We start from the raw sequence: 27,056 nt of genomic DNA on the forward strand, positions 1-27,056 counted from the left end.
TCATCTTGATTTCTTTATTGTTCAATGCATGTCCACACACATATACCGATTTTCCTCTGCACTGTGCATGATGGGACAGTCACTATGGAGATGGTGATGTAGATGGGATACATTTTAGGAGTTTACAGAGGTCCAAACACAACCCACATTCCTCAGGGAAAGTCAGCTGATCCTCCTCATCTGAGCCGTTTAACCACAAGCTACAACAAGAAGCCAAATCAGCCTCTACCTACCGGCTCCCTCTAATGTGACTTGATAAATAGATTTTGGATTATAGGCTTCTTTTCTGTTTGACAACTGAAGGACTTGTTTGGTGGATCAACACACAACAACCCCTAACCTTTCACTTAAACATTCTTGCATATATCATTCAGATTTAGCTTACAAAAAGCAAAATAAACAACATCATTTGGGTACAAAAATAAAATCCAAATTAAAATCTTTCACAGGAAAACACCTGTAGTTTTCTTTTCCTTTTCTCAGACAGAAAAATGCACAATACATAAGTCACTGGTCACAAAAGTACACCGCAAATAAAGAAAAACAAAACCAAATGAAATAATAATAAAAAAGCCACATAGGAAAGAAACCGATCCTGAATAAGTACACATCCTTCTTCATCAACCCTTCTTCGAAGCCCGCGAGCTGCGAGACGTCTGGTTTGTTTTTGAGCAATGGAAGTCTTGAGTGCCTTAAAGCCGTCACTATACAGCTTCACCTTCAAAGCACAGCCCTACCAGACTCACATTCTTTACCCTGTTTCTGAGAGGTCGACTGAAGAGGAGGGGGGAACGGAAATCCAAACCACTGATCTAAATATCTATATGGATTCGTCTGAGTGTGAATGTGGGTGTGCGGTTTCTCTCAACACGTATGTACTCGTTTGCTAACATATACAGTGTATTCCTGGTTAGATGTGAACCAGGGGCACTTGAAATTGTGTCGCGTCTTCCCACCACTTTCTCACCCCCACCACCAGGGGTCGCTCTTTATGTTTAGGATTAGGAAGTAGGAAATCTGCCATTTCTTGTAGCATCGTTTCAGCCGCCTTTCTCTTTTCTTTTTTTAAAAATTTATTTTAAACTCCCCTATATTTACTTGTCCAGCCCTCTAAGCTTTAACTCTTCCATCCAGCTTCCTTTTGAGTTGTTTTGTTGCCTTTGGAGACGCAGATACACACAGAGCAGAGTGGGAGAGAGAGAGGGAGCGAGTGTTGTGAACGATCAGCTGTTCGCAGCACCGACAGCTGCCCCCCTTTGAATCTCTCAGCCGATTTCCTTCCACTGACGGTAGAACTCCACGATGTTCTTCAGCTCCATGCCCGCCGAGCCCGCCGCCTGGACCGCCGACTGTCGAGAGACGAGAACGAGACATGCAGATAAAGACAAACATGATTTCAATCTCTAACAATCCAAATGGTTTTCTAACAGATTCCTGCTGTTAAAAGTAGATAAAACTGAACATGTGCAACAAATGAAGTGTCTGTGGAAACCTCAGTCCGATCCGATTGTTTGCTTTCCATGCAAAGATCAGCGAGAAGGCGACAGCATGCTTCACAGAAACATCCGTCACGCTCCACTTTACAGCCAAATGCAACAACCCAGTCGCCTTGTTAAACATCATCTAAGCTCAGCTCCTTCGCGCAGATAGAACGATTTCAACTCATGTTTCAGACTCTTTGGAAAAGTCAAAACAGATTTTCTTCATACACTAGATTACTCAAAGCATTCACTCACTCATCCACATAACTGAAATCTGGTGTTCCAATCACTTCCATGGCCACAAGTGTATAAAAAGATCACCATCTGGCGATCTGATGGAAGTGTCTGGGTATGCCGGTTGCCAGGAGAACGGTACTTGTCTGACTTCATTGTGCCAAGTGTAAAGTTTGGTGGAGGAGGATTATGGTTTGGGGTTGTTGTTCAGTAGCTGGGCTTGGACCCTTAAGCTTGTTAAGCACACAGCAAGAAGTGAAAAGTTTGTTCTTGTTCTTGAGGCCACAAGAACAAGAAAAAAACTTTATTGGTCCAGTCATTTCACACTCCATGAGAAGCTTCGTCAGTGACGGGTGGGATTACTGCAGGGCGGATGTCTGTGTTTTTATGTGCAATGAACAGCTGATCGGGTTATTTCATATTTAACAAGAAACTTTGTCCGTGACTGGGTGGGGTTCTGCACACGGTAGTGTTAATTTTGTTAAAAACTAGATGAAAATATTTTCGTCAACGCACATTTTTCACTGGATGAAAACTAAACTAAACAAGTTAAAACCCCCATTAATAAACAATAACTGGGACTAAATCAGAAGTAATTTTCATGGACTAATAAAGACGAGAAGAAAATGTAGTTCACTAAATAAAAACTGGACTAAAATCTATGGACATTTTAGTTCACGAACAAAGACGAGACGAAAATGACATGATATATGATTTTGTCAAGTCCTGTCTCCTCCTCCTCGGCTCTTCCGCCACTCACACACACACACACACACACCCTCTTTCAAACCTGCAGCGGGCAGGTGCACAAACACATGGGACAGACAGGAGGTGGATTCACAGCGAAAGCTTAAAAATAAAACATTAATGGCCATGCTTTGCACGGGCCCCAAGAGAAGGAAAAGACGTCATATATGGACCCATTTTCACTACACTGAAGTGGAGAAAAAAACCTGATGCTTGATTTTAGTGGAAGGAAAGGAATGTGGTCTGGAAATGTAACACAACAAACCTGAAGAGACACGTCACAGTTCACCACAAAGACATTGTGGTAAGTTAACAAAAGCTTTGGTGGTATTTTTTAACGTAACATAAACCACCGGCTGTAATGTTTCAACAATAACGTTAAACCGACCGCAAACCGCTGGCTAACTTACTAGCTTCTTAGCTTGTAGCGATAGTTGCTACTTGTTGATAGAATTGTGTGTGAAGCTGAATTTATGCTAACTTAGATATGTTATACTGGTCGGATAACTATGTTTTCAGTTGGACTGCAAGTTAAATAAAAAACGACAGAAGTATGAGCTAAAAGTAAGTAAAATTGTGTTTTGAATGTCTGGGGTTGCCCTAGTTTTGTGATATCAAAATGGGGTTCCAAGCTTAAACAGGTTGGGAACCACTGATCTAGGAGTTTGTATCGTAATGTATTTATTTGGTGACATAAAATGCTGTTGTGTTTGCCTTCAGGTTACCATCACAAGGACATTTGATCTGAATTGACATCAACATTGATATAAATAAATACATGCAAACATAAAAATGCCTGCAATTATTTCTGCATAAATTCGGATACTTATGTTTAAATTATGAGTTTTAAATGGATTGTTAAATGTAGTTTAACAATTTTAAACTACATTTAACAATGTAATATACTACTAACAATGTTCAATATTATCTGCTGACAAAAAAAGTAAAAGGCTAAAATAACTGTCCTGACTAAAACTAAAATGTAAATGCAACGTAAATTTAAAAATGATCAAATTAACACTAGCACGCGGCTGTGTCCGTGTCTTTAAATCCCACATGTTGTATGCATTTACGTACGTTCTCATCACCTCGATCAGCTGTTCTTTAAAACTATCCGTTCAGCCTCGCATCAGCGGAAATGCGGAAACCACACCTTTCCGCTTCAAACTTTTCCACGTTAACCACGCCCACCTTTAATTATCTGACCAATCACACAATACTTCTCAGAGCCCCACGAGAAAAAAGTTCTGCTTGGCTGATGTGTCGAGAACTTTTCCCATTTACATCCCTGAGAGCAAAATGACGTCATTTTCAGGGTCTCAAGAACAAGAATAAGTTCCCGCTTTTCATGGAGTATGCAACAGCCTTTAGTTCCAGTGAAAGGAACTCTGTATGATTCAGCACACCAAAACATTTAGGACAATTCCATGCTCCCAACTTTGTGGGAACAGTTTGGGAAAGGCCCTTTCCTGTTCCAACATGACTGTGCACCAGTGCACAAAGCAGGAGTTTGGTGTGGATGAACCTGATTGGCCTGCACAGAGTCCTGGCCTAAACCCGGTGGAACACCTTTGGGATGAATTAGAGTGGAGGCTGAGAGCCAGGCCTTCTCGTCTAACATCAGTGTGTGACCTCACAAATGCACTTCAGGAGGAATGTTAAAAAACACCAATAAACACACTCCTAGACCTCATGGAAAGCCTTCCTAGAAGAGTTGAAGCAGTTATAGCTGCACAGGGTGGGCCAACGTCATACTGAACTCATCTGATTGAGAATGGGATGTCTATTAAGTTCATACAAGAGTCAATGTAGGGGAGCTAATACTTTTCACAATATATTTTATGTGTTTGGACAAAAACTCAAAAACTCAAAAAAAAAATAAATAAATAAAATAAAATAAAAAATAAATAAATAAATAATAAAAAAAAAATAAAATCAGAAAAGTCTAAGATTTTTAAAAATGCAACCATAACTAAAATCTGGAATTTATTTTGTTAGATCAAGATTTAATGGTATAAAGAATTGACCTGACAATCAACCTTATTATATTTAGAAAAAATAAACAAATGACATAAACAAGTATAAATAAGTGATTTGCCTTTTGAAGATTTTCCAATTGATGACAGGTTAGGGTGTCAAGATTGGGTGAAAAAGGAACACCCACCAAAAGTTAAACTGTGCCAAGCAAGGATGGGTCATGGCTCGCCACTTCTCGTTCAGAGAATCATTGATCAGTTAAAGAATGATAAATATTCCACAATGTAAAGACCAACAAAAAAATAAGGTAAAAAGATTCAGGAATAGAGTGCAGACAATCAAGTCAACATCTGGAACAGCCAAGCAGGAAGATATGACGGGCCTAGTGGTCAGACGAGTCCACATTTCAACTGCTTTTGGGAAAACAGACAATTAAATAAATAAAAAATGGTGTGTAGTTCTATATGCCTATCACTGGTCTGTGGTGTGTGAGGGAGCGTCAGTGTCTGTGGCATGAAGTCACATTATGTGTGTGAAGGTGCCAGTGATGCAGAGGTGAATATTAAAATTTTACACCAACATATTCTACAATTAAGGGAATGTTTTATCCCACTCCAGGGGTAGCAACTCTGGTTCTCGAGAGCCACAGTCCTGCAGGTTTTAGGTGTTTGCTGCTCTAACACACCTGATTTAAATGAAATGAATCTAACAGCTTATCAAGTTCTACTCAGTGACTCACTCATTTGAATCAGGTGTGGCGAAGCAGGGAAACATCTAAAACTTGCAGGACTGCAGCTCTCGAGGACCAGAGTTGCGTACTCTTGTCCTAGTAGGTCTGTCTCAGCAGGACAGTGCCAGACCTCATTCTGAACCATGTCTACATCTGTCAGCTCCTAACCTGCTAAAAAATTAGATGGAAGGTTAATTTAGCATATTGGTAAACATGACTCTATCCACAATGTTTTTTCCTTTGTGTTACTGTTTTAAACTTTGTTTCTATTTTCGGATACAGGTTTCTAACAAAGTAAGAAATTACAGATTTAAGTTTAACTGCATTTCAGAAAATTCTACAATTCTGAGAAAAAGGTTTGTAGATAAGAGAGAGAGAAGGGGAGAAAAGCAGTCTGCACAGGAGAGACAGACGTTTAATGACGATCCAGCTAAAAGGAAAACGCTCCTGAAGCTTTTCAGTGGGAGGTTTAAACTCTTCTTGATTGTGTGTTTGAGTCTGTGAAACAACACTGAGTGCAGTAAAAGACTGACCTTCATCGCTGCTGAGCGGGAGCAAAGCTCTTCCACTTCATGCCCTGTTAGGATGGTCACCATGCCCGCTGTATCTTCATCTCCGTTGCTCTGGGAGACGGTCAGCTGACGGCAGCTGTCCACCATCTTATACAAGTGCCTGGGAACGAGGAAAAGAGGAGTCAGGTAAGAATTCATAAACTTTTCCATCGAGCTTGCTAAATAAACTGAGGAAAGAAGCACCGCTTACCAGGCTTCAATATCCTGTCGTTTTAACTTGTCTCTTTCAAAACTGCGACCGGACTCCTTCTGGCAGCGTATGTACCTGCAGAGTGAAGTAAAAAAACAAAATGAAGAAGTTAGAAATTAAACTATTTGGACTTAAAAAAAAAAAATAAAAATAAAAAAAAGGGTTCATTTGCATTTGAGGATATTCCAAATAGGAGAAAGCTTTTCAGAACCACAGCCCTGAGGAAAAAAACTTCTCATGGCATGAAGTTTTAATGGAACAAATTAAATAAAAAGCTCTCAAAACTTTTAGAATTAGGTTTAGCACCATTTTATTCTTCTTGCTCTATGGTTCTGTGTTTAATACTATAATTTGTCTTTTTATTTATACTTAAATATTAAATTTTAAAGAAATGATCTGCATTAAGAGGACTGAACTCTTGTTTTATTTTGAATGTATGTTTGATAAAGTTCAACAAACATCAAGCTATTAATTGCGACTGCATGAAAAATTACTGGTTCTGTCTCACTATTCTACCTCTTTTTATTATTTGTTGAATTTTTTTCAATAAAATTAAAGTTCAATAAATTGAGGCAGTACTGGCTCTAAATATCAGCTGCCCGTATCGGCCATCGCCTAAGCATGATGGAAAAATAAATGAACAAATAAATAAATATGTACGTATGTATCAGAATCAGCCCTAAAAAAAAAAAAAAAAAAAAAAATCCATATCGGTGGATCCCTGGCTCAGATCCCAGCCTGTGTGTCTGAATGTTATTCAGCTTTCTCACCTTCTTTACCTTCAGTGTCTTTCACTTTATAGGTAAATGTAGTCTTGAGTCCGTCTCCATCTGTACTGGGAAGCACCATCCAATCTGATCTGAGCTGCTTTTTAAAGCATGCTTGGAAAAGCGACATTAGGCCTTTCTGTCCTGGACGTTTACGTCCTGTTAGCATTCTGGACCAAACTGCTCCACGCTGTAATATTGGCTCTGTGAAGTCTTGTTTTCATGGCAGACTTGGATAATGAAAACAAGACTTCAGGTTTTCACTACAGATGGAAAGAGTTGCTGAGCTCACCCTTTGATTTTCTTTTCCAAATACTCTCCCAAAATATTTGTCTAATTTGGCACTTCTGTTTGCATGCTCTCTTCGAGGGACTGCAGCCTGCTTCACATGCACTGGAAGCTTTGATCAGAGTTTATATTGTTGTTAGGATTAGTTTAACAGATACATAGTGAAGGAACAAACCGCTTGTGCATTAAGAAACAGCTTTGAGCAAGTTATTCATACAGAAAAACTCCAGTTTCCTAACTTTTTTTTCAGTTTATATGTAAACACCTTCTGTCAATTATTTATGTTTGAGTAAAACAGAACATAAATCTAAAAAAATCTGAACTGTACTTTCAAGTCTTTCTACAAAGTTTGTTAGCTCTCCACACCTGTTGCCTTTACGAAATTCCGACTCCAGAAAGCGAATGCTGTCTCTTGCTCCAGCGTTTTCCTTCTTCAGCCTGTCAAGCCCATCAATCACTACAACACAAACAGAGCCCGGATGAAACGCTAAAAGAAACAGTAACTTCTGTCTCGAGGCAGCTCTGCACATCTGTTCAAACCAGACGTTACACAAATGCTCAAATGGCCTAAAATAAATATCTAATGATTTTAACTTGTGTGTGTGCATGACGCAGTGCACCGACCTGTTCGAGGGATGATGATGATGAAGCAGCTGCTACCAGCCAGCTGCCGGATGAGGTTCAGATGCTGGCAGAGGGCGGCGGTGTCTGGCACCAGATAGGGGGACATGGACGACTGAGCTTTAGGCTGCTGAAGGCTGCCCTCTAGCTGTGAAACCTCCAACTGCAGGGAGAAGACAGAAGGAAAGAAATATTTCTGATTAATTAAAGATAAATGAGGCTCAACCTACCTCATAGTGAGTGAGACTCATTACTGACTGGTTCAGGTTATTGATGCATTGCTAGTTTTTAGTGCACCTCAGTCTGATCTTTCAGTAAAATCCCCAGCCACTAAAAATCTTATTATATGGAAAATAACTAATTTCATGCGTTTCCTCCTATAAAAAACAGCAACAGCAAACCATTAAATTGGAATTTAAAGGAGTAAATCGATTTGAATGATTACATATTCCTGCTATAAATATTTGGGCACTGTGATAGATGAGAAAATTTTCTTTTTAAATCCTATATTGTAATTCAAACTAGAATTCTTCTTTCATAATAAATCTTGCTCTAAGTTCAATGCTTGATGCTAATACTTGTTTTTTTTTTTTTAAACTTCATCTTGACTATGGAGACATTGTCTACATCACATGTGTCAAACTCCAAGCCCGCTACTCATCTTTGTCAACAACCTCTCTCCCCAAAGAAAACGGCTAAAGAAAAAGTGGACTTTGAAAGCAGAGAATGTTTGTAGCTGTAAAGGACAAAAGCTGCGTGTCTTCTGTGTGGAGACAGTGTGGCTGTAATGAAAGAAGACAATGTAAGGAGACACATGGAAACAAAGCACCACGACAGATGCAAACATCTGGACAGGAAACAACGTCTCCAAAAGACAGGGGAGTTATTAACCCCACTTTAGGTGCCAGAGTTTTTAAATTTTTAAGAGAAACTGTAATAAAAAAATGTTGAATATGACTGAAGGTCAGTGCAGTTTAATGTTTTGTATTTTTTGGGCATTTAATTTTTCAAATGAGGAAATTATTTTTTCTGTAGATGTTTTCACTGGAAATTACTCTGAAAAAAAAATGCATATGGAGCCATAAAAGTTAAAAGTTTTTAATAAACATTGAACCAGTCCGGCCCTCAACTTGTTCCAGTTCTTTCCCTTTGGCCCGCTGCGTATTTGAGTTTGACAGCCGTGGTCTACATGAACGCCTCTGCCAGCTCGCAACAGATGCTGGATGCTGTTTTTCATGGAGCGGACTGGAAACTCCTCACTCAGCGTTACATATTGTACACATGGTCATCATCTACCTGCAGACTCTTGCACTGGTTTATCTTTATTTGAAAATCCATCCTTGGGCTGCTGCCATCATATTTACCCCCCTACCTGCTAGTTAGAACGCTTCCAGGATTTAATTACTTTCAGGGTTCCCTCATTTCGTACAGAGCTTTGTAAAAGGCCATTCTCTTGCTCAGCTCCTGCTTGGAGCAGGATCCAGCAGAATCTAAAGTGGCCCACATTGATCCCATTAGGAGAATTTGAAGTTATTTTGAGGGGACTGGAGAAAAAAATCTTTAAAATGCTCTTGTTCTTAGTTCTTTTTGTTTTTTAAATATCTAACCTAGTTTATACTTTTTATATGAACTCTAATTATATACTGAACTGTTAATAAAGGTTTAAAAAAATGATAAAATAAATAATAATAATAAAAAAATTGGATTAGGACAATAATTAGATTAAGACTTTTTGTTCTCTAATGACACGAATTGGTTGTAGATCCCTGGTGTTTCGTTGAAAAATTTCATTTAGGATTTCAAAGTTATGTCTCATTAAAAAAATAAAAATCATCCAATATGGGTTAAAACAACCAAAATGGAAGTCGAAAACTGAAGGAAAAATGACCTGAAATGATAAAAAAAAATTTCTAATAACCTACAAGGGTTAATGGTATTTTAAGTTTTCCATGTTGTTCATAATGTGTTAATACAATACATATTTATAAGTAACAGACTCTAGCTGACTACTGGATTAAAAATTAGCAAAAAAAATGATGAAAACCTTCAGAAAGGCTGGAAAACTTTTTGTTCAAGACCATTTAAAGGAGGACAACAAACTGGCTGCTGGGAAGCAAAATACTTCACCTGCACGCTGCTGAGTTTTCTGTATTCCTGCTCAGACTTGACCTGCAAAGCAAAGTTGCCTTCGGGCTAATTCAGGCATATTTACATTTATATGTTCATGAATATGCAACGTCCCTTTTAAATAAATAAATAAAAGAAAAAAAAAAGAAAAATAGAAAGAGAAACACAAGCAGGTGGTCGACAGAGTGTTGATAAGAACCTGCAGTCGAAGCTGAGCCATATCCCTCATCAAGCGGTTTCTGCGAGCCTCCTCTTCAGCCTGGAGAAACAAAGAAAAAAAAGGGGGGGGGGGGGGGGGGTCAACATCAAAACGGACCAGCTCTGTGCAGACGTGTCTTAAATGAAACTCACCATTCGGAACTGGGCCTTGGCCTGCTGCACCAGATTGTCCTGTTCGGACTGGCTAATGCTGGTGAAGATGCCCGCCTCCGGGTTGAAGTGTAGCACGTTGCCTTGGAGATTTGTCAAGAAGTGGCCAAAACTGCGAATGCAACACACTCGCACCACGCACTGGAGGAACCGGACGGAAGAAAACCTTTTAAAAGCTTTAAGCCATGAAACATTTCATTCAAACACAAATCAGCTTTTGCGCTATTTAATATTTCTAATTATTTTAAATGTAGAATAAATCCATTAGTGGTTTATTATTGACTCATCAGTAATCCTCCTCGCTGCACACTACCAGGGCTGAATTAGTCACATGCCTGTTATTTAACATTTTAACACTACAGATGGTGAAGAACATCATGATTTATCAGCAAAGGCTGAAACAGGGACGGTAGAAACATCCATCTTGGCCTAAGCTGTTTTCATTAATGCACTTAAAAAAAGAAAAAAAGAAACCACTCTTAATGAGGCCTTTTTTTTTTTCTCCTGTCCGAAATGACATAGCCAACATTAATTATCTTCACAGCTGAGACATGTGAGATTACTACAGAAGAGTCCGAATCAAGATGTGTGTTACTGTGTCAGAGTAAATTCACCTAGAACACAGTAGAAAATGTAAATGTTATCTCCTCCTAAAAGAAAACCCCCTTCCTTCAGTGAAAACCAGAGGGTAGCAGCCCAGTCCATCTGGGAAAGAGTAAAGTCATGTCTGATGAGGAACTGTGCAAACATAGAAGCTAAAAAGTAAAACAAAAATTTTATATTTGTTTTATTAGAGATGTCACAGAGTTAAATATGTCAGGAACCCATTAGTCAATGTTGATAATGGACCCATTTATTAATGGTCAGCGTCAGGAGAATCAGGGCTAGCCCCCAAATCCATCTTAGAAACACCATGAGGATTCAGAATGAAGTGAAACTGAAGATAGTCTCTGATAGGAAGAGTGAATACTTCACTACTAAACCTCCTTCATCCTTATGGACCCTCGCAGGACCTACATGATTCATTTCAATCAAAGGCAGAGTCATATGAGACATTAGCAGTTTTTTAGAGCTGGAATCAAATTTTTCACAACAAACCAGCAAAAGAAAGAACTGATTTCTGATTCTGGCTCCCAGAGTTTTTATCCCACAGTGATGAAACAGACATCTTTGTAATCAGAGTCCCTGCTTTTATGTGACGCCTTGTTTGTGTGCAGAAGCAGAAATTAGCAGAAGCTCTAACATGGACGGTGCTGTTCTCATGTTTTTCTTACATTCCCAAAGAATTGCTTTGAGTTTGACTTGTGTTTCATTTGGGTGGCAGTGCTTGTCCTTTAACCGAGTTTCTCATTATTAATATATGTTAGGATTGTTGCTTTATAACATGCGCAAAGATCTTCTGTACTGTACGTGTCTCATGCTAGTCCAGAAGAGGTTAGCAAACCAGGTTGCAATCCAGTTAACAGGCTAAAAAAGTTAGTAATTTGCACAGTATTGCAGTTCGTCTTGAGCGTTTTTGGTGTTTTTAATTCAAATTATACACATGAAAAACTCCCTTCTGTGCAAATATTCATACCTCCTGCAGGGAACTGAGGGAAGAGTTGCGGCGAGAAAAATCCAGGCGGCGGTGAGCTACGTTGAGAGCTGGGAGGTGTCGTAGAGCTAGATCTTCAGGCAGCAGCAGAGTCTGGACCAAACCCGGCTGCTCACACTCGTTCAACATCTCTGTCACGTCTGCGTTCAGACCAAGATCTGCAGCACACATGTGGATAAATAAACAAAAACAAGAGTCAGAGCAAAAAAAAAAAAGGAAAAACACCTGAAAGTGAGAGCAGGAGTTTTTAACCCTCTGGTGCATGAATTATAACAAAAAAAATATATATATATATATATTTACCTCTACAGACATGCACATTGATGTTTTTCTGTTTTACTCAGTGTATTAATTTTCCTATTTGATCTATGAAAATATTAATAAAATAATATCTTGTCATTTTAATATAAATTTTCTATGAAAAAACATCTGGACCATTTTCTTGTCCTGTTAATCACTGCAGCAAACTTGGTAATTACAATGTATGTATATATAAGATATCAAATGTAGTTATTCTTTATACGTTATAAAGTTGCTAATGTACGATCCCCACCCATGCATATGTTTAAAAACAGCCTTTAAATGTGTGTCCTCTGTAGTGAACACTATGCATCAAAGGGTTAAATAAAACTAAATGACAAATCACAATGACTTATGAGCTACATTTTCACATTTACAGTTGAATTATTTCCACCTGTTGAATGCTTCCTCTCACAGCAGCATCAAGGTCACACATTGTGTCACCTTTAACTGCACAAACCTGAATTTCTTTATTCAGACATACGTCAGGGTCTCTACGAACTCTAAATGACTAACAACAAATTCCCAAAGCAGGAAATGCTATAAACACTTCACCTGAGGGAGTTTTGTAATTACAAATGTGTTTCAAAAGGCGCCACCCATACCTCTTTTGTGACACATGAAAACTTACTGAGCTGCATGTTAGAAATTCCAGAGAAAAAAGGCTGCAAATTTACAGTAGCTGACTGTATATGTGGCAGCAGCCCACAAGATTTCCGCTGTTTAAAGCAGAAAATGTTAATGTGTTGTTACACTTAGCCCTCTTTGTTGACTGTTTTGTTTTTAGCTGCTAGTGTTGCAGACAACAGATCACAGATTTACAAAAACAAATATTTCTAATTCATATAAAGTAGACAATATTCAACTGATAAAAATATTTATATTCTATACTGCTCAACACTGCCCCTGTGGTTTCCAGTGGTACTGCTCCGTTTGCTCTGTCTTGGCATCTACAAGGGCCACGAAAACGGGGCCTTTAAAGCCTTTTTATGCTCTACACTTTCAGACACTGTGCCCTGTCTTCTGTGTCGTTTTCAAGCATAATTTAGTCCGTTTTCAGGGCCCTTGCAGATGTGTACCCTGACGGAGCAAATGGAGCTGTACTACCACACACCACAAGAAGACTATATTTTTCCCCCTAAACTTTGATGGTCTGTGTTTATGTACATGTGGCACATCTCAAAATTAGCAGACATTTTTTATTATTTAATATAATATTTAATCATTCATGAAGAACTAGAAGAATGAGGATAAGTAAAAAAGGAAGAAGGAGAAAGAAAAGAAGAAGGAGGGGGGAAAGAGGGAAGAGGAGGAAGAAGAGTTGTAAGACAACCGCCATCTACTGAGCTGCCTCTATTTAGTTTTCTTTCTGAGAAAATACATTATCATGTTCTCCATCGTGGCCATGTTCGCTGCAAATATGAGAACAGTGACGTTTGAGGATGTACGTAATTACATACATAAAGGGAGCATAAACGAGCCTTAAAACGGACCAAATTATGCATGTAAAAAACACAGAATACAGCAGAAAGGCTGCGTATCCGTCTTTAGCATAGACCATAAACAGGGATTTAGTCTGATGGAAAAATCCAGGTTACCAATAACAGCCGATGCTACTCATCATCTCTGTTGAGATTTGTGGTGAAGTTAGAACTATGCAAAAAATACTGACTGTTGAAACTGAGCAGCTAAACTCAGCTGATTCTGATTCTCAGAATCAGGTCATTTGAGTTATTAAAGCAACACTACATCGGCTATAATCTTTAAAACTGACTTACTCTGATGGTACACTGACATTCATTATGCACATTCCTGCAGCTGTTGCTGCCCTGCAGCATCCTGTGCCTGAGAAACCGCAAACCTCAATACAAACAAGTACAAACTGTCATATGTTCTGACACTTGGTCATGACGTTTAATCGCCCAATTTAATGCGATTGATTTTTCTAAATTGGACCAGATGACGGCCGATTTTAAGCTTGCTCCTGATATCCAAATCTTCCAACATTTGCTTGTTGTATGCCGTTTCTACTTTTGTGCACGCCACCCTGCTAGCTCAGTGTAATTTGGAGCACCTAGTTGTTGATAGAAGATCCTTTTCTTTTTAGCTGCTCCACTTTTTATTTCTTTTTCCATAAAGACACAGTTTTATTTTATCTGTTTTGTGAATCAGGCCAAAGTCTGAGACGATCAAAAAAAGTTATCTAAAAGATATTCATTTGAGGGATAAAAAAAAAAACCAGCTCCGAGGCCAACATTCCTGGACAAAGTGTCATGCTTGCTGTCGTGACAAACATAAATTTTGAAGTTAACTCACCAGCCTCAAGCATCTTGCTGCCATCTGGTAGCAGGTTGAGCAGCACCGACAGACGGTTCCATAAACTTTGAGAACTCTACAGAGAACGAGGTTGATCACAGTAAGAGAAAAACTCTGCAAGGCTTGATACAAACAGCAGGTAAATCTGCTGCCTCACCTGAGCACACATGAGGATGATGTCCGTGTTTGTCCTTAGCCAATCGATGAAAACCTTCACCACCTGGATTAACCCCTGATTGGTCAGGATCTCCAGCTTTTCTAAGAGGGTTTTTTCAATATGTACAGATTGAGTGCTGTGTTGACTTTCTTCTGAATCAGAGTCAAGGTCTAAAAGATGGGATGAGATGAACAGAAAAAAGTTTTAGATCCTGAAATCTATAAATACCAGGAAGAAAAACACGACAGTTCACATGTAATGATGATGCTTGAGGTACATTACCATTGTCATTGGTTCCGTTGGCAGCACCAGGGTTCATGTCACAGGGTGAGTCTCCAGGAGGAGGAGGGGTCTCTTGGGATGGGGGAGCAGATGTGTCGGTGGGGGTGGGAATGCCAGAGGAAGATGAGCCTTGAGGCCTCAACAACATGTTGCTGAATGTCGGCGCCAGGCGGAAGCAGCGCTTTGCTTGGAAGAGTTGGGAGGACATGGCTTGGAGGTTACTGCTGATGCTAGAGTCACTCGGCATGAGGGGTCCGTTAGTGACTGGAGGGGTCTCACCATCCCTCTCTCCTCCTTCCTCCTTTGGTTGCTCTTCCTCTTCTTCTTCTTCTTGGTGCTGCTGGGCCTGACCCTCCAAGTTTTCAGAGTTTTCCGCATCCCCCATGTCTTCGAGGTCTGAGCGAGACTCCTGGCTGTTCATGTCAGAGTCGGTCTCTACATCAAATGCTGTTCCGCCCTCCTCCTCCTCCTCTTCCTCTGAGCCACTTCCCCAGCTGCCCTCCTTACCCAGAGGGTTTCTCTTTGTTTCCTTCTTGTCAGTTGGGTTGAGCACCATTCCTATTCCGGTCCCACCTGTTGAATCTACCCGGGCCCTCCTTTCTTCATCTTCGTCTTCATCTTCTTCGCTCTCAAATCCTTCACTCAGATCGCTCTCATCCTCTCCTCGGACATCTTTGCGAGCACAGCGGCGACGGCGTAGTCGAGAAAGGCGGGTGTACTTCTTCTTCTGCCTCTGCTTCTCCTCTTCCACCTTGCATTGATCTTCCTCGCTACTATTCTTTTTGCCGGTGACCCGCTCGCAGCCATCTTCATCCCGGTCCGCCTCATCCTCTTGCTCCATGGATCCATTCTGAAGAGGCCTTTCATTTGAATTATCTGCCAGTGGAGCTGACACATCCCTCATCTCTAGGTCATCTAGACAGAAGATGCAAATATTACTGCTTATTTCACTCTAATTTAGATTGCTTCATTAAGATACTTCAAACAAATTAAATCCTCTCAAAGAGGTTAGTCTTGAAAGAGCAAATCAGAAATCCAACCAAGGCAAAAAACCTCTGACACTGTTCTAATTCTCCTAAAAGATATTTACTTCAAACAACAAAAACACTCAAATGTTTAAAGACTGTTGGTAGGTGTATTTTTAACCAGTAAACAGCTTTCTACTGGTTAAGTATAATTTTGCAGTAATATGCAACTAAACAGGCCTTTTGTCTCTCACCTGTAGCATCAGTGTGAAGTGGAGGCACCTGGCTCTCCCCTTCCTCCAGTTCAGCCTGCAGTCGGATGTTGACGTGGTTCACAAGATGAGAGAACAGGGCCAGAGTAAAAGCTATGGATGCACTGTACTGCTTTGATCCTAAAGAAACAATGCATCAACATTTGTTAAAGCAAAAAGTGAAAAATTCAAAGTTCATGTGAAGCACATTCAGCAATTCACCTCCTAACGCATAAAAAGATTTAAGAGAGACTATCTGATAATGAATTGTTGATTTGCACAATTTATCCATTTTCTTTTCTTTGTGTTCCAATTCTTTTTCTGTAGCCAATGTTTTTATTTTCCCCTTTAATTAAAAAACAGAAAAAAATAGAGAACATTTGGTCATCCAACCAACCAGAAGTTTTACTAAAAGACATCCAAGTCAGTTCATATATAATCAGGGTAATGTTCATGAGGACACACATTTACAATCCATTTTTTCCAACATAGCAAGTACTACCAATCTGCAAGTTTACAGGCCTTCACACTACCTTTTAGCACTGGTTGCACCGGTGCGTCTAACTTTTTAATTTGACTACACCAGCAAAAAACTAAGGTGCACCCAAATTTTCACACATTGCCCACCACCCGAACTGGCCCCTGTCAGTTTGGGTGAGGTCACACAGACGGAGACTCAGTGGTCAAAATGCATTCAATTCCTTTCTAGCTTTTCTTGTTCATTTAACAGAAATATACAGAGGCTCTCTGAGGATGACACCAAAATAAGCCACAGCTTTTAAAAGGACATGAAAAATGTTCACTTGTGTGTTAGTTGTTAGTTACCAAAACAAACTAGAAAAAGAAAAAAAAAAAATCACTGTAGAAGATTAACAGCAAACACCAACCTCCCCTCTTAAGGCTGTGCACCACCATCAGACATGTGACCACCATCTTAAAGATGAGGTTGTCAGGCAGTACAGGACAGGAGCTGTCGGTGTGCGGCTGCTGCTCCTCCTCTTCCTCGCTGGGGCAGTGGTGAGCTCCTCCATGTGTTGGAGGCGGAAGGTAGAACAGCACTAGGTTGAAGTCCTCGAGTACCAACTGACAAAGGGACGTCAGCTCCGTCTCCATCAAACTTCATCAACAGAAGAAGCCACATTCACAGTATGAATAAAGGATGAATTAGCACAATTTCACAATAACAATACAGACAATGCAGTAATAGTTCAGTGGAAAACAGCATCAGCCAGATTTTTTTGTACTTAGTTTGATTGTAGTTTTTTATTATGTAAAACAAAAACAATTATCTAACTCTAATATGACTGGTGTAGGTAAAGACATGCACAACAGAGATCCCCAACTTCACTTAAAATACATGAAAAGATTATCTGATAGTTACAGGATTACAAAGCTGTGAATGCAAATGTTTGTTTTTCCCAACAAAAGACATATTAAAACTGTGGATGAAAATCCTCGCCTAGTATCTGCTGTGATAGGTTCCAGCCCCTCCCCCAGGGCCCGGCATACATCATGGATGGATGGAAAGTGTGATGCAGGTGAAGAACGGAGTAGCAGACTGAGTGTTTACCTGTTTTTGGGCTGCAGCAGACTCTGGAGGTACATGAAGCTCACCAGGAGGCGTTTTATGTCTTTGGATCTGCAGAAAAGCCATCACAACATTGGTAAACAAAAAACAACAAACTTGGCTCACTGAGAATAGTTTCAGGCTATTGATATTGATATTAGAAGCAAACTGTAGTAGATTTATACTAAAGAGACATTTTAAATAAAGACCATATAGGAGAATCTGCATTGTATTTTTTCCTGAGTCAGTAATAAATTAGGGGAGTGAAATGGTTCAGACTGATTGCTTTTGCCAGTTTAACAAAAGCTTTATTGTCCTCTGTCCAGGCAGCAAGGGACTATATTAATCTCTTTTATTCCATACTTCCAGAGGCACCGAGCGTTACCTCCTTAAGTGCTTCTTTTTTCCCTCTTGCTTGTATTTGTCTTTTATTTCAACCTGCTCGTGCTACTTTTGCTGTTTCAACAATTTAATTTACCAGCAGGATTCATCAATCGTCTAATCTCAAATGCAGAGATGCTGATTTTTTTTGTCGGCCTAAATGTGTTTATAAAATATTGTAGTTTCATTGTGGTGAAGATCAGTTTTGACCAAGTGTGTTTCTGTTCAGTGTTTGTTGATTTATAAGGCAATAACGTAATAAATATTAACACATAATGAAGGAAACACATGCCTTAATGCTGAACTGAAGTGAGATTCCATCTTCCTACTTTGCAGCCATGTACTGAGTTTCCCACACACCACCACCAGGATGAATATGGGAATTTACATTTACGTTTCTGCATTTTTTAGCTTTACTGGTACACTAGGGCTGCACAACAAATTCTTAAAGAAAATCGCGATCTCGATTCACACATACATGTGATCTCATTTCTACACAAAGCGATTCTTGACACGCTGCAATCCAGTGATTGTTGGGGAAAAAAGCCAAAATGGCTTCTTGTTTAGAGCAACATGTTTTCTTTTTGTTTAATAAATCTCCGTTTAAAATGGCGTTACGAAGCACCACCAAGAAGAAAGAATACAAACAGTTGGATGACTGTCATTCTCCTCCTTTGCTTCTGACTTGTGTTTTGGTTATACTTTAAGGAAGGCGTTGCACTGCGATGGCGTCATGCTATTATGTAGCTGAGGCATCTATCGCTATCCGACCGATACGAATCCTCTCAGGTAAGGTTATGGTTTGCTGTGGAAACGCAATGAGATTACAGTGAGGAAGGAGAGTGATTTGCGATTTCTCCACAGTTTGGCACAAACGCCAAGTTCCTCCTGTCTCTCTGTTCTGTCTGCACTGCAGATGCCTCCTCTTCCTCCCTCTCCTGTTGCTTAATGTCTGAGAGAGTAGATAAAGGTAATAAGCAGGTGTGGGGAGTGAAACGCAACGTAAATATTTTGAGGCTGAGATCCCAGAGCATTTTGAAATTCCAACCAGATGTATTTTTAAGATCTCAAAGATGACATGTCCAGGTGAAAGAGGAGATTTGGTCACCCTAACATTAGCACACTGCTGATTGATGTTAGCTAACGTGCTAACAAGCTGAAAGAACTTTCCATTTTTAAGTTTACCATGTTGGAAAAGATGACGTTAGAGAAATGGATCATGACGCTCTACACAACGTTAAGACACAGCAGATTATATAGTTGACAGATGAGACTTGCCTCCAAACAACCGTTGATGTCCATAAATAAAACATTGCTGGCAACTTTTAATGTTATCCACAAGAAAAAAAGAAACAAAACGATGCTGTGATCATGATTGTGATTGGCTAAATGATGGTGGTGACCCACTCCATGAAAAATGTTTTACGAGGACCATACATACCCCATTTTTTCAGAGGGAGGACTCTTATGTGACACGGTTTAATAAAAGCTGCGTCATTGCGGAAAATGTAGATGAGCTGTAATGTAATGTATGACCTGCAGCTGACATGCTTAACGCCATGTGAATCTGTACCTTTGTCGAGATGGAGACAGTTTCTTCATTTCCTGTTTCTTTACTTGATGGTACATCTTGGCAGCTTTTTCAAACAGGCGCTTCAGGTTGCCATAGGCGCCCTCAAACGGGGCATCCGACTGGATGCTAGGTATATATGAAGCATCCATTTAGACTTGCAAGTTAACCAGAAGCAGCTGAACTTCTTGTTTGGTATATAACTGTATGTTAACATCACTCACCAGCGTAGATAATAGTAGGTTGCTTCAACATTGTAGAACTTGCTCCCAGCCAGTGTGCCAAGTTGGTTAAAAGGCATTCCTGTTGACAGATGAGTTAACATTTGGACAGAAAATAATCAGAAAATGCTCATTGTTAAATCTATGAAATTAAAATAATACACCAAAATATCAGGGCTGCTCGAATATGGAAAAAATGATAATCACGATTATTTTGATTGAAATTGAGATCTCGATTATTTAACACGATTAGAGTTAAATCATACAGGGCAGGGAGAGACACTTGACTAACATGGAGAAGAGATGGCAGCGATGCCGTTTGTCCAAAGTGGTGATGAGTTTCTTAAATCCCGGGTTGTTCACTGTGTTAATTGAGAAAAAATGTATGTTTGTTTATAACGTTTGTTATCCCTCTTGTTATTTTCGAGAAGGAGCGACGTCGCCTCCCGTGTGTCCAGCCCTTAACTGGACAGGTGTTTGCGACTTGCACTGAATAAAACTAAAGCAGTCAGGGCTGTGGGAGGAGTCTGCAGCAGAGCGCTGCAATGCCAGTGGCGCTCGATTTGCAACTGAAAACAGCACAAGAGGAAACTGCGACGGACAAAAATAATCGGATCATTTAATTTTTATGATTGTTGAAAACCCAGATCGTAATTGTGATTAAAATTCGATTAATCACACAGCCCTAGAAAGGACAGTGAAGCAGAGTTTAATAAAGACTTTATATCACAATCACTCACCAACATGGGGCATAACAGACAAGGCCTGATGGTAAAACCGCTCAGCCAGCTGCTCAGCCTCCACTCCAGCAAGTTCATTCTGGTAGCGGGCTAAGAGGGAAGGAAGAAATATATATCATCAATAAAAAGAATAAACTTCCAAATATATATATATATATATATATATATATATATATATATATATATATATATCAATCCTCAGCATATAGCTTCAACCCAACCACAGCCTGCTCATTGTTCTACTTGGCTAATGCAAATTTTTCCACACTGAACAGACACAGAATCAATTACATATTCTATTAACATATTATTACCCAGATCTCCAAGGTAGACCAGACAGCGATGGCAGGCCATCTGTGCCCACTCCATCTCCTTGGGAGTGGCTGAAACTGGTTTCTTCCGACCTGTTGAGAACAATCACAGAATGTTTGTTTTCGTTAAAAAGCATTTTGAAATTTGCACCCACTTCACAAGAGAAATGCATGTTAATGGCACAGAAAAAAAAAGTTCAAACAAAAAGTGTTCAGTTCCCTTCAAGCACACACAACTTTCAAACCGGTGTCAAAGAGACAGAATCTGCTTTCAGAGCTGACCGATGAGCGGATCTGTGACGTGGGTCCAGTCGATGCAGTCCTGCAGCTCCAGCTGGTAATGAGACTGGATGTAGAGCAGCAGGTGTTGGTAGAAACCCACGCCAGCTATCAGGTGTGTCCTGTAGGCACACTCCAGGGCGCTGCGACTGTGGATGTGCTGCAGTGGAAGAAAGATGAGAGAGAGAAGCCAGGACTTCAAAAATGTGATCAAAACAAGAGTAGTGAATACGCTCCACAAAGCACTTTGGAAGACTTTTGCTATTTTTTATGTGCAAAAGAAAATGTACAAATGCATGTAACAATGAATTATATCCACATTAACATGAGCATAAATGTAAACATTTTTAAATTTGAAGAACAGAATGATGAATGCAAAACAAAGAACCAGCAGAAAGACTGATGAAAAAAGAGGCTAATATGTAACGATGTTAGAATATCATAAGCAAATAACCACTTTATATAAAATACCAATGTTATAAACATTATTGCTATAGTATAATCACAAAACCTCAAAAGCAAACAGAAAGGAAGCTGAAATCTAAGATTTCTGACCACTGAGGCAACAAAACTAGTTCTGAGAACATGCCAGCACAAGAAAGTGAGATGGTTAATTTGTTGGCTAAAACTTGTTTTTAAGCATCCGTCATTCCTGCCCACTTGACAAATTTAATAAGTCCAACATTTTAACATTCTCACTGTTATTTTTACAACCCATTTCTCTCTCCATCTGCTGTTATTTTGGGCCCTTTAGCGCTTAAATGTGCAACGCTCATTGCTAACTGTATCTGCTCTCTGCAAACCAAAACAGTAAAAGTTGTGAGCTATGACAAACAGTCTTGTTTCCTACGCTGATCCATTGAGGCAAAGTGCTAAAAGTGCTATTTTAGGTGTTAAATTTCCAGTGAGGCCATCTATTTCATATTTTTAATGTTGTGGTCATTGCTTTTTGACACAGACAAGCATGGCAGAGTTGACCTTTACGCTGAGGCCGTAGTGTGTGGCCAATTAAGGGGAGAAAACGGTTGCTGAATAAATGCTGAGAGGCATTTTCCACAGCTGGAGGGCCCGCTGTTGTTCTTACCTTCTTGTTTGTCTTGATAACCTGAATGACCTCATAGTAAACCTTCCTCCAGAGCAGCTCCTCAGCCTTGCGGCCGTAGTCGACAGGGTGAAGAAACATTAATTTCACGCACAGCTCTCTCAGCCTGGAAACACACAAAAGATGAGTTCATGAATACATTTGCAGTTGGGTCACCGGTTTCCCAGGTGGACCAACGAGACAAGCTAGTTTTTAAAAATGGTATGACACAAACCCCACCATAAAATGCAGCTTGTAAAACAATGCAGTTCAACATCACTAAATCCATTTTAAAAAGTAAACATCAAAGGATTTTAGGACTGTTTCTAAAATCTAATTTCTTCTAATTTTACAATTGCTAACTCATTCATTCTTGGGTTCTAAATTCATTAAGACCATTTGCTTTACATCTGTGTGCTTTTAGCACTTTCTTCCAGCCCAAACTAACTTGCTGCCAGGCTGCGACATGCTAAATCCTGCTCCAGCCAACATAACAAAAAAAAGGAACCTTTGGTCAAAGACAAATATGAAACCCACGCAGCTGTTTGGGAACACTGGTGGGAAGTCAGCTGACAAATATCAACAAATAAAATGTTCTTTTATTATCTGCAACAACGACAGGACATTTCCCAAGTCAATCTGAAACCTGTTGAATAATTGTAATTAAAATATCAAATATATACATTTTTCTCAATTTAGCAGCCTAACGTTTTCAACATTTAGAATTAGATTTTTATCCCTTTATTAAATGGTGATTATGTAAGAGTATTTGAGTTTCTGTTTGCTTAGAATAAACTCCTGAAATGAGCAGTCAATGCCAGAGCTCCTTACTGGATGAAAAAAGAAAAAGAAGAAATATTATTAATGTTCTTTTATATTTTCTAAAGCCTTTAAAGTGAAAAGAAATCTGAAGACATTGCCATAAGCAATGCTTAACTATTATGGGTATATTGCTTTTTTTGTTGTTTAAATTTTAAAGATATAACAGGTAAATATATGAAAATAATTTCTACTTGTGACCAGTCTTATAAATACTTTATCTTTAAATGCCATGCTATGGAACAAAAACCAAGACTAAAGTATTTGTGGCCTCAGTTAAATGTTTGTTCCTTATTTCTGTGACTCGTGTAGCCTGAGCCACAGACAATAAGTCTGTAATAATACCCGACTTTACTTCATGTGTGCCGTAACTGGGCACACTTGTTTTTCAAGCTTGTGTTTGGTACAATAGTAAAAATGCCTATAAATTATTTCAAGAAATTAATCTCAAATTATCAAACTTCTTTGTTCTTCTATTATCTGGTTCAAAGTCCCAGATGACACTGTTTACTACAATATATGTGAAAGATAAGCAGCAAAGCTTCATTTTAAAAAGAAGCAAAGGTTTAAGCAGCTATAACGGAAACATGACACAGCTTTTCAACTACAAAAATTCACAAGATATTTAAGTCTAATAAAAATTTGGTGTCTTCAGGTCTATAGAGTTGATGTGTAAATCTGCATCTGGAGAATTTGAAGGTACTTCCAACACGGGAGCAACTGTTCAACATATCTCAGTTAACTACGCCTACTTCTGTGGTCACAACTGGTTTTGCTCTGCCGAAATGCGGGTGAGAAGAGTCAAACTGGATGGAGAAGGAGATGGGAAAGGGGAAAGAGGCTTTCGCTGAGAGAAACAGAATTCCTACTGAAAGGACTGTAAAAAACAAAGCAGATCCAGAGACCCTTTTACACCATCATCATTCAGATCCTCACACACGCTAAACTGTAGTTTACAACAGAATAGATGCATTTTGCTTTATTTTTAAAAGTTACAAATTCCTAGAGAGACATTTATTTCAAAGTCTTTTACAATGTCTAATGAGGTGCTCAATTTGGGTACCCTAGAGAATAAAAGCCCCTTTTTAGCCCAATTATTACAAACTACAAAAAAAGATTTATATGCTTTATCAGTCACTAAGTAGATTTAAAAGTAAGAATTATGTGGTATTGCCAAGTTGCAGAGGCATCAATACATTAAAGCAGGGTTATTTAATTCGGTCCTACAAGGGATGCAATCCAGCAGGTTTTCCATGTATCCCTGCTGCAGAACACGTGCATCATATTAAATGGATCTAACAGCCAATCAAGTTCTGCACAATGACTAATTAATTTGAGTCAGGCGTGTTGAAGCAGGGATACATGAAAAACCTGCTGGATTGTGGCCCTCGTAGGACTGAATTGAATAGCCCTGCATTGAAGCATGCGGATATCTTAAAAAAAAAAAAAAAAAAAAATGGCTAGGACATGACTGCAGTACAGGGTATGCAAGGTCTTACATGTTACTATGCTGGCTGTCTGCCTGTGTGAGTGTTTTACAACATGGCACAGGAAAGAAAAACAACTTAAAATTACCCTACAATTTAATGTATGGCACCCACTTGATATTATTTTATAATGGGATCAAAGCAGTCACGAAGCAGAATGAGATAACATTTCGTCTGTCTTTATTTCTGTGCAGACCTGCATCAATATGTCCCTTTTCAAATTTACACGTCACTCCCTCACGTTTGTTAAGCTTTCTGTAATCACCTCCTCTGGTTGAATGACACAATCAATTCATTTTTCTTCTTTCAACCAGCAATGTTACAATTTCTTACAGACAAGTTTAAATGTCTGGTAACTTCACAAAGATGAAGTGACTAAGGCTAGGTTCACACTGCAGGCTGAAGTGACCCAAATCTGATTTTTTGGCCCCTATGCGACCTGTATCTGATCTTTTCATGACAGTCTGAACGACACAGATCCGATCAGGCCACTTGGATATGTGGTCCTAAATCCAATACGTATCTGATCTTTTGCCGTGCGACTTCAGTCTGAACGGCCAGGTCGCATTAATCCAACCTACACGTCATACACATCATTGTTTATAAACTCTTATATGTAAAGGTGCTCACATCACTCTCCCACCACTCCTGACTGCGACTCCTTACCCACACGTTTCTCTGTACAGACGTTGCTGCCACTGCTCCACAAAATGCCATGGCCAAAAATCTGGCTCTCCTCTTTTGCAATCTTCTCCTTAAAATGATGCCATCAAAAATGTGCTGGCTACGGTTGGATAATAAATTGCACGTTGTCGTGTCTTCTATGCATGCGGGACACTTTTGGTGCGCATTAGGTTCATACAGGAGATCACATACAAGTCGCATTTAATTGGAAATGTGAACAGACTCTCAAAGAAATCGGATTTCACAAAAAAATCTGAATTGAGCATTATGCCCTGCAGTGTGAACCTAGCCTAATTCCATTCAAAAGACAGCAAGCTCAAAACCCACTATACAATCCAATCCAATCTTTATTACGGACTTCGGGCCCAAGATAAAAATGATAAAACCACAGATTGCAAAAAACAAACAAACAAACACACACACACATATATACATACATATATATTCTTGCTTGTGTTGTTCTTACTCTCAAATGTAAGTCGCTTTGGATAAAAGACTAGAATAGAATAGAATATATACACACATACATATATATACACATACACATTCACACATATACATTAGTTAGGACTACTTGACAACTGCTTAGACCAGATAATACTTAGATGACATGCACCCAGCAGGGTCAAAGTAAACGTATTGTTGCAACTGATGCACGCTGATGAAAGAGCTGGACATACTTGTTGCGCAGGCTGATGTTCTCTGGCTTGAAGACCTCTCTGTAGGATGACTTGCTGCCGATGATGACATCCAGCTTGTGCACAGACTCCACTACAGCCCTAGGTAGAAAACAACAGCATGATGACAATGATAACGATAAGAAGCGTCAGTTGTAACAGATCGATTGCAAAGTTTACAATTGTAGATTGTCATGCTAAAAGCTACATCCTTTTCTGTTTCACTTCTACATAACAAAGACAGGAATGACAAAAGCAGATTACAGATAAAATGGCAAGCCACAACTGCTCCACCAAAACGAGTCTTATGCCAGCTTAACGTTGGTTTTTACCTACCTACAAGAGGCAAGATTTTTGTTATAGATACAGTCATGACAGATTAATCAATGGTAGAACACTAAGGGCGGACTCTCCCTTTTGTAATAGCAAACACTGATTCGCTAATGCTAAGCTAGCATGCACAATAGCAATCAATTAGCACCTTGGTTAGCTGGGTATAAACGGCCTCGTCAACTTACCTGTAAAGCCGCTTAATGAGAAGGACTTTCGCCTCTGGCTCGCTGTCCTGTCCCGGTCCACTCATATTAGCGACAAGCCAGATGTTTGATCACACGCTCCAGCGTCTAGTCCCCGTTCTTAAACACAGTTGTCACGGCTACTCGGGTTTGTTCCCCGGTAGTGACAACGGTGCTAGCGCTAGCTATCAAGACAATGTTAGCTTTCCTTCTATTTCCTCCGAATCTCTTTCCTTTTGGGTGTCCTATGGCGAAACCCCCTCTACCCATCCGTTCTGAAAATGGGGTAGAAGGGGGTGCCCTGCAATTTACACTCTTCCTGGTCAGCTAAAACGCTCAGTTATCCTTCCTGTGTTGTCCACCTTTCCGGCTATTGCTACGAAGGCGGCCATTATTCCTATCAGGCACAGACCGCCTGAATATCGCGAGAAAACAAACGCGTGCTCACGAGATTACAATGAGGGTTGCCAGATGGTCTACAAACCCATATTTCAGAAAATTAGAAGAAACATTAATGATTCAAGACAAGTGAAAAGTAGCATAGTTTTAACCAGTCAATATCGCCATAAATCGTTGCTGCTTTAAAACAAGAATTAAGGCTTTTTTCTTTGTAAGTTCTGTTTTGTGAAATAAATAAATATATGCGATGATTGGCATGAGTAGTATGAATTTATGTGTGAAATTGTTACTGGACAACACAAATAAATAGCAACACAAAAATCTCTTTGTAAGATACATGCCCTCCAAATCCACTGC

At 39.5% G+C, this 27,056-nt stretch overlaps 2 protein-coding genes across 2 annotated transcripts in view; both read right to left on the minus strand.

Annotated features, from left to right (window-relative positions):
- On the minus strand, nt 1-26,702 carry smg5 (SMG5 nonsense mediated mRNA decay factor). Its single transcript, XM_041987635.1, has 22 exons — nt 26,304-26,702; nt 25,789-25,887; nt 22,122-22,245; nt 21,041-21,197; nt 20,762-20,851; nt 20,448-20,537; nt 19,711-19,789; nt 19,490-19,615; nt 17,539-17,607; nt 16,856-17,085; nt 15,972-16,109; nt 14,753-15,667; nt 14,471-14,640; nt 14,314-14,389; nt 11,680-11,855; nt 10,086-10,244; nt 9,934-9,993; nt 7,611-7,770; nt 7,353-7,443; nt 5,932-6,006; nt 5,703-5,841; nt 1-1,349 (listed from the first exon to the last, which is right to left on the minus strand). The coding sequence occupies exons 1-22, from the start codon at nt 26,366-26,368 to the stop codon at nt 1,266-1,268; spliced, it is 3,372 nt and encodes a 1,123-aa protein (XP_041843569.1). The 5' UTR covers nt 26,369-26,702; the 3' UTR covers nt 1-1,265.
- syngap1b (synaptic Ras GTPase activating protein 1b) overlaps nt 18,924-27,056 on the minus strand; it is a 207,054-nt gene continuing 198,921 nt past the window's right edge. The window contains exon 23 of the transcript XR_006010703.1: nt 18,924-18,933. The gene's annotated coding sequence lies outside the window, so the exon portion shown is untranslated. The remainder of the gene's footprint in view (nt 18,934-27,056) is intronic.

The sequence above is a fragment of the Melanotaenia boesemani genome, chromosome 6 (assembly GCF_017639745.1).
Source record: "Melanotaenia boesemani isolate fMelBoe1 chromosome 6, fMelBoe1.pri, whole genome shotgun sequence".
Lineage (NCBI taxonomy): Eukaryota > Metazoa > Chordata > Actinopteri > Atheriniformes > Melanotaeniidae > Melanotaenia > Melanotaenia boesemani.